This window comes from Sinocyclocheilus rhinocerous, unplaced genomic scaffold (assembly GCF_001515625.1).
Source record: "Sinocyclocheilus rhinocerous isolate Xijiao unplaced genomic scaffold, SAMN03320098_v1.1 scaffold1992, whole genome shotgun sequence".
Lineage (NCBI taxonomy): Eukaryota > Metazoa > Chordata > Actinopteri > Cypriniformes > Cyprinidae > Sinocyclocheilus > Sinocyclocheilus rhinocerous.
This window is the reverse complement of record NW_015664692.1, coordinates 47,869-60,933: the sequence shown is the minus strand read 5'-3', so window position 1 is coordinate 60,933 and position 13,065 is coordinate 47,869. Positions and strand designations below refer to the sequence as shown.

At 37.1% G+C, this 13,065-nt stretch overlaps 1 protein-coding gene across 2 annotated transcripts in view; it reads right to left on the bottom strand.

Annotated features, from left to right (window-relative positions):
* Positions 1–9,706, bottom strand: part of dtx1 (deltex 1, E3 ubiquitin ligase) — a 40,058-nt gene extending 30,352 nt beyond the window's left edge. Inside the window, exon 1 of one of the 2 annotated variants that reach the window (XM_016541195.1) lies at positions 8,963–9,706. In XM_016541195.1, the coding sequence (XP_016396681.1) occupies positions 8,963–9,218 (256 nt within the window). In that variant the 5' untranslated portion in view covers positions 9,219–9,706. Of the gene's footprint in view, positions 1–5,933; positions 6,098–8,962 lie in introns of those variants that run through there. The other variant, XM_016541194.1, reaches the window with a different exon arrangement.
* Between the last annotated feature and the right edge of the window lie 3,359 nt (positions 9,707–13,065).

Sequence of the window (13,065 nt, the reverse complement as noted above, 5' to 3'; positions counted from 1 at the left end):
TATATATATATATATATATTTATATATATATTTAAATAAAAAAATAATAAAAAAATCAGTTTACTAATACTAATAATCATCATCATCATCATCATCATCAAAAAGAATAATCAATAGGGGTGCGACGATAAAACTATTCGATTCGATTTTCCGAATGCATCGTGATTCTCTCTGGAATCGATTCTGAGCTTAGTTTTTAACAGCAGATGGCGCTCTAGGTTAGTGTTTAACCGCACACTTAAATGCTCACAAAGAAGAGCACTTGTGCGTTTGGCTGAGTAATGTAAGTGGTTAAATGTACTTGCACCTCGGCTTTTATGCTTTTATGACGCAAGATTAATATAAACACAGCCCACTGTGAACACTCTTGTAATTCGCTTCAACCTTGAATGATTATTTTAGGTTCAAGTGGTCTGTGTGTGTAAGGAACTGGAAGCAAGTGACACTTCGAAGAATCAATTCAAGAGAGAATCGCAATGCATTCGCGGAAATCGCAGAAGTGATCCACGAACCGATTTATCGTCGCACCCCTAATAATCAATAATAATAATCTGAATTTCTACAGCTATTGTTATGCAACCCATCGTTAACGTTAGATGTTGTAGGGTATGCTACTACTAGCAAATAACAGTACATTTCCTCGAAAGTTCACATTTACATTTATGCATGTGACAGATGCATGTGATTTACATTGCAATCAAGCTATAGCCTACATTTTTCGAATCCTGCATTCCCTGGGACTCAAACCCATGACATTGGCATTGTTAGTGTCATGCACTAATGTTTGTGCTACAGGAAGACTGCATAACGGGTCAGTTCAGTTTTTAGGTCAGTTTTGTTTTTAATATTGATTGACTGATTATTAATATTGACTGGCGGATCCTACACGCCCTTCAATACTGTATATCTCTGGCCTGCTGTAAAGTACACACTTCACACCAGTCAACTGAACAAAACAAATGATTACAGTGTCACTTTTCAAATCTGTGTGAGACGTGTAAGAGAAGACGTCTACAATGCTGCAGAAAACCACAGGCTCTCTCCTGAGACAAACAGATCAATTCAGTCTGGCCAGAGATCAAACCCTATCCAAACACACACAATCACATCTCACACTGCCTCTGCACTGCCGTTCATCACACACACACACACACACACACACACACACACACACACACACACACACACACAAAGAGCAGTCATTCCTTATCAAAGATGTGATGAAATCTCTAACAGTGAGTAATAAAGTTGAGTGTGTTCATCATCCGCTTCCAGACGTGAATGATTCCTCAAATCATGAGAGCTGTGCTGCTACTTTAGCATTTCCACCAGCTGGACCAGAAAACAGCTGAACAAAACCCTAGGAACCACATTGCAACATGCAAAAACAACATAGAAAAATTTGCAACCATAGCAACGCCCTGGCAACCACACACACAGCACCACAGCAACTGCATAGCAACACCCTGACAACCAGTCAGAACCACCTAACTACTGCACAGCAACATGTTAAATAAAGAGAAGAAAACCTTAGCAAATGCATAAACACATGCTTAAAATCACCTTAGACAGCACATAGCAACAATCCACAGCACCATAGCAACACCCTGGTAAACAATAAGAACAGCCTGCCACTGCATAGTAGCATGCTAAAAATGAGAAATCCCTAGCAACTGCATAAAAACATGCTTAAAACACCTTAGACACCACATAGCAATGCCCTGGCAACCATCCACAGCACCACAGCAACTGCATAGCAACACCCTGGCAACCGATATGAACACCCTGGCTACTAAATATCAACATGCAAGAAAAGAACATAGCAACACCCTGGAAACAATCCACAGCACCACAGCAACTGCATAGCGACACTCTGGTAACCAATCTGAACAAATATGCATGTATTCTAGCTAGCTAATTTTTTTATCTAGTATTCTACTCTCCGCTCGTCTTCAAATGTATTAACGTAGTAAAAATGGTTTTATTACAGTAATGTTGTAGTAACCAAAAAAAAACTTTACAGAATCAAATCACTGTGAAATCTTTATATTTTATCATGCATAATGTAATACATTATATATATTACATAGCTAAAAAATACATAGCCTTTTTCAGTTTCAGCACATGCCCCTCAAAAGGTCTGTGCACGCCCCTGAATCTGAACCCCTTAGTGACTACATAACAACATGCTAAAAAAAAACATTTAGAAAACCCTGGCAACTGCATAAAAACATGCTTAAAACCACCTTAGAAAACCACTTAGTAATGTCCTGGCAACAATCCACAGCACTATTGCAACTACATAGCAACACCCTGACAACCAGTCAGAATACACTAAATGCTGTTCTACAAAGTAACGTGCTAAAAAAAATTTTTTTGAAAACAAAACAACAGCATTAAAAATGACAAAAACGTCCTTAACAACCACATAGCAAAGCCCTGGCAACCAGTCACAATGCCCTAACATCTCAGTAGAGACGAGCAGCACTTTCATCAAACTCTTTTCTACATGTACTGTATCCCACATGAAATAAGGCTGAGGAAACGAGGAGTTCTGGTCTTGTAATTTTCTCTGAAGGGCTGAGTGAAGTCAGTATGACCTTAGCAACAGCTGCTGTTTATTAGACTCAGTCCCATACTTCATACTTACTGCACATGAGGAAACCTCAATGAAAATCACACATATCCAAGCAGTAAGGGAGGGACACCAGCATTACACACACACACACACACAGACACACACAGACACACACACACACACACACACACACACACAAACAGAGAGATCTCAGAACTCTACAGCCTATTAAGAGAGCTCCATCTGGAAGAGCCAGGACACCTAAAATAAGCATGCATACATTCAATCCAGAATATTACACATGTGCTCCAAAATTGTACACACACAAACACATTTGGGCCAATAAAGGCAAAATGCAGTAACTACGACAATATGACAATAATGCATCAAACATAATGAAGCTGTCTGAATAGGTCTTGCTGGCTAAATGAATTGATAAAATGTACACCTGCCAAAGGCTTAAATGCAAATGAAATAATCTATTAGTATATTGCATTAAAATTCAAGATCATAAACTAGTTTAGAAGTTTTCACTGCAAAAAAATTTTTTTCTTACTCAGTATTTTTGTCTTGTTTTACTGTACAAATCAGGGTTATTTTAGTTAACTAAAACAATACATTTTTTAAATTTGAAATAAAATAAATATTAACTAAAATAAAATAAAATATATAAAAAAATTTACTTATTTTATTTCAGCTAGTTTCCCAAGGCAACCTTTCTCATTTTTATTTAGTTTAACTTGATGCAATAAAATAAAAGTTAATAAAAAGTATATATAGACATATTTAAAAACAACAAAAAATAACAAAAACACACAACAAAATTACTAAAACCTTAACTAAAATTAACATGAAAGCAGAAAATATATAAATAAAATCTAATTTATTTAAAAATATTAACAAAAACTACAATATATCTCAATGACACTAAAATAACGCTGGTACAAATATCTAAACATTTTTAAATCAAGAAACATTTATGTGAGAAGGTAATAAGTCTTTTTTCCCCTTTTTTTTTGGAAAATAATAGCAAAATGAATTTAATAAAAAACATCAGCCACTGTGGTCAGAAAAAATAAACTTCATTCAAAGAGAAAACAAGTTTTAGTTTTCTTACCCCACTGACAGATATTTGTTATTGTTTAAAGCATAAAGTCACTTAATTTTGATCTTTTTTTTCTTCAGAAAAAGACTAATCATATGTGTCTTTTGCTTCTTAATCCCCAAGTATCTTAATTTAAGAATGTTTAGATATTTTACTGAAAAACAAGACAAAAACACTTGTTTAGAAAATAATTTTGCAGTGTAATACTGCGGTTTCGAAGCAACCAGCATCCAGATCACATGGCAGCGACATCAAAGCTAATGTGTGCCTTCTTTAAAGTACTTTCTCTTTGATCTAGTCGATACAGGATACAGGAACATTTACTCAACCAATGCGAGTTAGAGGTCTGGAGCATCTGTTTGTCTGACCAAACTCTGAAGGAAAACATGAATTTTCAAATACTTTTTAGTGATGTTGTTGCCATAGAAATGGAAATTTTCACACTCAAAAGCTGTACTGTAATGAACACCAACATGCACCAAAATAACACACAGCTCGGTTTTCCACAGAGCATCCCATGTGTCCTAATTTAACCCTGAACCATTCTACTTTAGGTCATTTGTTCTCTCATAAGGGAAAACAGTGGCCTGCGGCAATGGCATCATACGAACAGAGAGCCCTGGGGACGCGCCGATCTGTGTGTGTGTGCGTGTGTGTGGTGTGTGTGTGTGTGTGTGTGTGCGTGTGTGTGAATGTGTGCGTGTGTGTGAATGTGTGCGTGTGTGTGGCGTGTGTGTGTGTGTGTGTGTGTGTGTGCGTGCGGGGAGAGAGACGGTCTTCAGAGAGTATCTGCTCTTGGTAGGAACTGCACAGCTTTCCCAAACAATCCAAAAACCCTCAAGCTGTCTTTGTTCATCTAGCTGACTTCAAATGCAACGTACCGCAAACACACACATGCATTCATGCACTATCACACGAGTTCTTCCCTCAAACGATCCATTCAGTCTCTCTGCTGATGCACTTCTGCTGAACGTTTAACCTTGAAAGGTGTGCTTTTGATGTGTGGGAACTGGTTAGAAACTAGTCTACACATTTAGTGCGCTCAAGTCCTCCTGGGAAGTTCGTATTTACGAGTTGGGATGTCATAATTATGACAACAGATGCGAGTCACTTTGATTGGAGCAAGATGGCAATGTACCATTTTCTTGCTTAATTTTTTGTAGACTACTTCTACAAAATGATGAATAAAGAATGCACACTATGTGTGTTTTTGCTTTTTTGTGCATTTATTCTATATCTGAAGGTGCTGTAAAATTGAATCATTATATACAGTATTTTATTGTAATTGCATAGTACTATGATATTTTGTATATGCAACTTAGCTAGTTTTATTGTAAATGAAAAAAATGCATTCAGTTGGGGGCGTGTCAGTGAGAAAATATGGCGGATGCAATAGTAGATGCAGCATTGAAAATTATTGTTGCGGCTAGAAGGGATGCAGCTACGGCCAGAAGTGACGCAAGTCTTGCAAAATCTATATTGCATCACTTCCAGCCGTGGCTGTATCCCTTCTAGTCACAACCGAGCACAATAAAAGATCTGAAGCTCCGCCCACTCCCATGAATGCACTGCAAATGACGTAATTGCGCTGATCTCCCTACGCTCTCAAAATACTAAAATATTTGTATATATATGCATATTTTACAATAAACACTTAAAATACATTGTATCTATAGATACAACCAAAAACTTTCAATTAATAGTTTTACATTTCTCCGTCATATACCATTCGCAGTGCTTCATGGGATTGTAGTTCTTTCCATTATTTAAGTTGTTAAATTCACAGTCTTGTATCTTGTATATTTTTTTTCTGCTTTTCAAATACTTTTATGCTTCAAATCAAAGTTTGTGATGTTGTGATTATCCTCATAGCTGGTTGGTTTGGTTCATGGCGTATAACAATTTAACGAAGACTTTTTTTAAAATCCCTATGGGAAAAATTAATGGGGAAAATAATTTCGGAACCAGCGGCACTGAAAAAGTGGGCGGGTGCTAATGCAGTCTATTGGCGATTGGTTCTTTATTTAGAAGGCGGGGCTTATTCTTAATATATCTAAAGTCTTTGCTTGAACACACCTGACTCCCAACTCGAGTTGAATGCACCAAAAGTTCAGAGTTTCTGAATCGTAATTACGACTTGAATGGCGTTCAAGTGCATTCAACTCATAAATTTGCGAACTGATTTGAACGCACCGTTTCACATTCAATTCAAATCCACATTACATAAGTAAACATGTCTCTGTGACTCACCTGTGTCTTGTCTGAACTGATGCATGGACTGCAGGTCTATGACGTAGGGCGCGAGCTGTGGATCCACCTGCCCCAGTATGACGGTCCCTCGTGCGTCTCCCTTCAGGACGTTTTCGATGTGATGACAAACGGCGGCGCTGTACGACCTCCAGCGGCCGTGTTCGTTCAGCCATTCCACATAGTTATAAGATCATATGTTATTTCAAGTAGCCTAGCAATTTTTTTTTTATTTTTTTTTTTTATAGTTTTTACAAAAAAAATGTCATTGCAGTTTGACTTTTGCCATGAGTAGGTTATACTGTGAACTGCACCTGCCGAAACCACACGCAGAACCTGTAGGAAATCATGACAGACATATGCATGTGAAAACACACATATGCATACAGAAAGAGAGAGAGATCCCTCTTCTCCTGGTACGCATGAGCCTAACGAAAGATCCTGTATTAGTGATCAATAACTGCAGATCTCTGATGATTCATATGCTAAACTCATCATAACAAACCCGTGCTGTTTTAAGCGCAACCCAGACCAGAATAAAGCGGGTGCGATTGCGATCGCATGTGGCCTCAGATCTGGTCTATTATAACCCAGTTCTAGCCGAGCATCTGTCTGAGATCCGTTTATACGTGCAGAGCCGGTTCTGCTCATAAATCAGCTCTCGATCCATCTTCATTTACGAACAAATGATCTCGTTCTTCTCCATAGATATGAATATTGCTAGATATGAAATCAGGGAATACGTGCGCTCACGGATCTCCAGGAATAAACGGGACGCACATGACATGAGCCATGATGAATTCATTTATCCAGGCTCATCCTGAATACGACATCTCACATGCATTCGAATTCGTGTGAGGCAGAGCCTGTTATACCACAGCATGGACGCAGAAAGCAGGAAAAAGGAATCAGTCACCTGTGATGTGAAGCGTCTCCGCCGAACCGTGACGACGAGCCGGAGGTCCAGAATAAAGGACGCCAAAACGACTGAATAAGCGTAGTGTTTCCTAGATCACATTCCTGACTCTAAACGAGCAGATGAGAGTCGGAATTCACCGTGTTCTGCTTTATATGAGCTCTATTGGCTGTTGCTCGTGTTGTGCGCATCCTCCGCCGCGCGGCTGTTGCTCATGCGTGCGCTCGCGCGTGTGTGTGTGTGTGCAGCTCTATTTACCGAAACAGCTTCAGCATGACAAAATCAGATTTTCCGTCCAGATGAACTCGTGCATGACTTCCACCACTCAGAAATCCCATAAAGAGACGCGTATAGTAGTCATATTGCTTATATCAAAATATAGGATATGTATAATAATGCATAGCCTAATAAATTATAAAACATGACTAAAACAAAAGCAGTAATAATAATAATAACATTGCAAGGTTTCATTTGTCAACATTAGTTAAATACATTAGCAAACATGAATTAACAATGAATGCTTCTATTGCACTTCTTAACCCTCTGGTGTTGTTCGGTCATTTTAGACCGGAGAAAAATGTTTTGAAATTTAAAAACTTCTTCATCGGAATGGTATACGAAACTCGCTATGTGACCAAAAAACAAACAAACAGTGGACTTGATTCGAAAAAGCTAAATGTTCATTAAAAAAACGCCACACTTGTTTTGACGCCATCGGAAATGAATGGGAAATACGCAAAAATACTAAGAATTTTTTGTGTGTACAAATCTACAAATCATTCACGATGCAGAAAAAAGTGCACAGCAATGAAGGGGTGACACTAAAATATCAAGAGTACAAAACAGACACACACACACCACACTATTACACACACACACACACACACACATACACACACACGAATGAACTGCTGTGGCTGTAACAATATGGATTTCTGTTCATTTGGGTTACATTTTTGTTGATCTTTGATGTTATATGTAACAAAATGTCTTTCTGTGATCAGGTTTGACTGTAGTAAAATGAATGCAAAAACTGACATTTCAACCCCCCAAAAAAAACTTTTACAAAAAGTTGTCTTTGAGAATTTCTAAATATATATCCAAATCCACAACTTAATAAAATAAGTATTTATGTCTAAAAACAACTAGAAAATGTATAAGCATTTTATATAGAGCTATATAGGAATCTAGTGGCTAAACCATGGAATTGGAGATGTTTTTCTTTTTTTACTCCCAACAGATGGAACTAATCTGCCTTCAGAAATTGGGTTAAATAGCAAAAATTTGTAGTGAAAAACCACATTACCCATGATGCTGTGCAGAAAATCCCACCAATCAGACAGTCGCATTAAGCAAAGTGCAAGAGAGATCTTTAGCTCCGCCCACTCCCATGAAACGCTGTGAATGATGTAATCGAGTCAATCTGTGCACTCAAAATAATTAAATATTTGTATAGCTATGCGTATTTTGCAGAAAAACTTAAAATATATTGTACCTATAAATACAACCAAAAAATTTTAAATTAAAAGTTTTATTTTTCTCCTTCACATTAAATTCAATTATATCATTCGCAATGCTTCATGGGATGGTAGTTCTTTCCCTCATTTAAGCGGTTACGTTCACAGACTTGTATCTTTGCCTTTTTTGTCTGTTTTCAAATATTTTTTGCTTCAAATCAAAGTTTATAATGTTGTGACTCTCCTCGTAGCTGGTTGGTTTGGTTCATAGAGTATAATGCTTTAAAGAAGACTTTTTTTAAAATCCCCATGGGAAAAATAATTTCGGAACCGCAGCGCCACTGAAAAAGTGGGCGGGCACTAATGCAGTCTATTGGCGATTGGTTCTTTATTTAGAAGGCGGGGCTTATTCTGTGTTGCAATTTCTCCCATTCATAGTAAAAGCATAGTATATCTTAAGACTTTGCTTGAATGCACCTGACATGATAATTACGAACTTCCCAAGAAGGCTTGAATGCACCGAATTTGAGGAGGCTTTCATGTGCATTCAACGTTTGCAACATGACTTGAATTCACTGATTCACATTTCCAATTTTCACATTTCACAATTCAAATCCACTTTACATAGGCTAAGTAAACAACATGTCTCTGTGACTCACCTGTGTCTTGTCTGAACTGATGCATGGACTGCAGGTCTATGACGTAGGCTGCGAGTTGCGGATCCACCTGCCCCAGTATGACGGTCCCTCGTGCGTCTCCCTTCAGGACGTTTTCGATGTGATGACAAACAGCGGCGCTGTATGGCCTCCAGCGGCCGTGTTCGTTCAGCCATTCCCAAACCACCACCCTAGCCATGCTCTGAGACGAGTATCCGCCTCCCAGCGACACCAGAACTCCAGAGCCGGGTCGAGCCATTTGATTCAACTCCACACCAACAGCAAACAGAATGGCTTTCGTCCCAATATATGGAGGGAATAAAGTTCCAAGAGAAAGTTCTTAATGAAAACACATTGTGAACATTCAGAACTCTTGATTTTGCCGAAGAAAGATCACACAAACTGCAGAAGTCAATGCACGTCCTACAGCAAAACAAATTAGACGCTGCTCCGTTCACATGAGGGATCCGCCGCTGTAATTGAATTTGCCCACAAAAACTAGATTAGTCTCTAGTATTCCAGCTCTGGAAGTAATCATGCTCTCCAAAGAAACTCCTCCTCCTAATCCAAAATAGATGATCTGAGATATGCAGCGAGGAGTCCAGTCACTGTTAGTGATGCTCAGATAATCCTGCAGTCCTGAAGTCCAGTTTTCTGCTCTAGATCCCGTTGAATGAGAACACGTTGCTCTTGATCAGGACTCCCAGTTTCTGCATCCACATACTGATGGTATGCAATACTATTGCGTATCTAATGGAACAGACAGAAAAACAGAGAGAGAAAATCAGCCCAAAAAATATATATATAATCAAACTTAATTTATTTGAAGGTCCCACTAAATAGTTATCATTAAACATTATCAAGAATTATTACCATTAAAAATTATAATTAATTAATCACTCCGCCGCGCGGCTGTTGCTCATGCGTGCGCTCGCGCGTGTGTGTGTGTGTGTGCAGCTCTATTTACCGAAACAGCTTCAGCATGACAAAATCAGATTTTCCGTCCAGATGAACTCGTGCATGACTTCCACCACTCAGAAATCCCATAAAGAGACGCGTATAGTAGTCATATTGCTTATATCAAAATATAGGATATGTATAATAATGCATAGCCTAATAAATTATAAAACATGACTAAAACAAAAGCAGTAATAATAATAATAACATTGCAAGGTTTCATTTGTCAACATTAGTTAAATACATTAGCAAACATGAATTAACAATGAATGCTTCTATTGCACTTCTTAACCCTCTGGTGTTGTTCGGTCATTTTAGACCGGGAAAAAATGTTTTGAAATTTAAAAACTTCTTCATCGGAATGGTATACGAAACTCGCTATGTGACCAAAAAACAAACAAACAGTGGACTTGATTCGAAAAAGCTAAATGTTCATTAAAAAAACGCCACACTTGTTTTGACGCCATCGGAAATGAATGGGAAATACGCAAAAATACTAAGAATTTTTTGTGTGTACAATCTACAAATCATTCACGATGCAGAAAAAAGTGCACAGCAATGAAGGGGTGACACTAAAATATCAAGAGTACAAAACAGACACACACACACCACACTATTACACACACACACACACACACACATACACACACACGAATGAACTGCTGTGGCTGTAACAATATGGATTTCTGTTCATTTGGGTTACATTTTTGTTGATCTTTGATGTTATATGTAACAAAATGTCTTTCTGTGATCAGGTTTGACTGTAGTAAAATGAATGCAAAAACTGACATTTCAACCCCCCAAAAAAAACTTTTACAAAAAGTTGTCTTTGAGAATTTCTAAATATATATCCAAATCCACAACTTAATAAAATAAGTATTTATGTCTAAAAACAACTAGAAAATGTATAAGCATTTTATATAGAGCTATATAGGAATCTAGTGGCTAAACCATGGAATTGGAGATGTTTTTCTTTTTTTACTCCCAACAGATGGAACTAATCTGCCTTCAGAAATTGGATTTTAAAGGCATTGTCTCCATTTTAACATGAAATACTGCCATAATTGAAAAAAATACTAGAAAAAAAATATTTTCAATGGGAACATTTTTTATCATAATTATCGCATTACTACTAGTACACTGATATTTGTATACTTGTTACATAAAGTATACTTAAAAATATACTTGAACTTTACTTTAGTATACTTAATAAAATAAACTTGAAGTATACTACTTTTTGGTAAGGGTCAGCATCGCTCACACTCCGATCTGAAGCACTGTAAGCATCAGTACCGGCGCTCCCTATACGCAGAGTACGCAGTTTGCATAGGGTACCAACTCCCAGGGGGGCAACCATGCCAGTTGCTTCGTTCGTTCTATATTAATATTACCATATACATAAATACAAATCTAAAAATGAACAGATATATATTACATATATAAAAAAATCTGCGCCCGGGACCGCCCTCACCTCATGTTTGCAACCCAGCTTTTTTTTAGAGTGTAACTTAAGTTCATAATCCTGTGAAACTTTTTTGGCTGTTGACGTTAACGTTAATAACGTGTCTTAGTGTCAGTAATAATTTCACCACCACAGCATCTGCCTTAATATTCTAGTTTCCATTTATATTACCGGAGTCTGCTATCAAAAAAAAAACCAAACAGCTGTTTTTTAAAGGGGTCATATGATGTTGCTAAAAAGAACATTATTTTGTGTATTTGGTGTAATGAAATGTGTTTATGCGGTTCTTTGCAACTTTACAGATCTTCTTTATGCACCAAGAGCTTGTAACACTCCAAAGAGAAAGGAACAATTGAAATCGCATCATATGACCCCTTTAAAGAGAAAATAACAGAAATAAAGTAGTAAAGAAGAAGAAATGAAAATGAAAAACTGCATATTGTTAAAAAACAATGTGATAGTCTTAAAATGTATATTTTATATATACTGTACATTTTTTTTTTTTTTTGATAATGATGTTAGAACGCGTCGTTTTAGGGTGGTGTGGTTAACTCTTAACTTTTATAAAGAATATCTCTTTGGATTTGAGACTTTAGTCTTTGCAACTTTACAGATCTTCTTTATGCACCAAGAGCTTGTAACACTCCAAAGAGAAAGGAACAATTGAAATCGCATCATATGACCCCTTTAAAGAGAAAATAACAGAAATAAAGTAGTAAAGAAGAAGAAATGAAAATGAATTTTTTTTTTTTTTTTGATAATGATAAATAAATCCAGAGATGATTTGATGTTGTGTAAAGACAATATATAAAATGCAACATTACTTTAATTTCAGACATTATTGAAACAGGACTTCACTGAAGAAGCTCACTGATCACCCTAACAACCGGACTAAACCTCTAAAAATGTTTTTATCGAGTCAAGTCAAATTTATTTGTGTAGCACTTTTACAATACTTCAAATCAGCTGTACAGAAAGTCATTCTGTAAGGTCTACTGCCTTTAACACAAAGCAAGTTTTAGGGCTGGGTGATATGATGATACTGTACATAACAATGATATAAGTGATCCTCCAGATTCAGATATAACACACACACACACACACACACACATCAGAACATCGCATGAACTTTAGTTGTGGAATTAAATTGAATCAGTTCACTGACTTTATCATTGCAGATCATACTGTATTAACAATTTCCATTCTGAATGATTTCAACAGACACCGACATTAAAAATCCCACTGTGAGCAGCAGCTTTAAATTACTAACTGAACATTCAGAGCTCAAATGATCTGAAATGTTCTTTAAAATAAATACATGTTGCATTGAATAAATGTTAAATAAAAGGTGAATTAAATAAAATATCAGACATGCGTCACTGCAGCACTGATAAATGTGCTAGACAGCACTAAAAATACAATGTAACTCCAGTCATCATTGATGGTTTTGATTTGACTGGTTTCAGCCACTAGCTGTGGGGTTTTTGTTTTTTTGGGTAATATAAACAGTCACAGCGCCCTCTAGTGTCTGAGGATATTTATTGTACTTCTAAAATACACAGGAGCATCACTTTGACGCTCTCTACACAGAAGCGGAACTGTATCCAACATCAGTGTTACCAAGGCAACCGCAGCATCCACGTACAGCCTGATGACACGGTGCACAAAAATAAATAAACAGATCTGT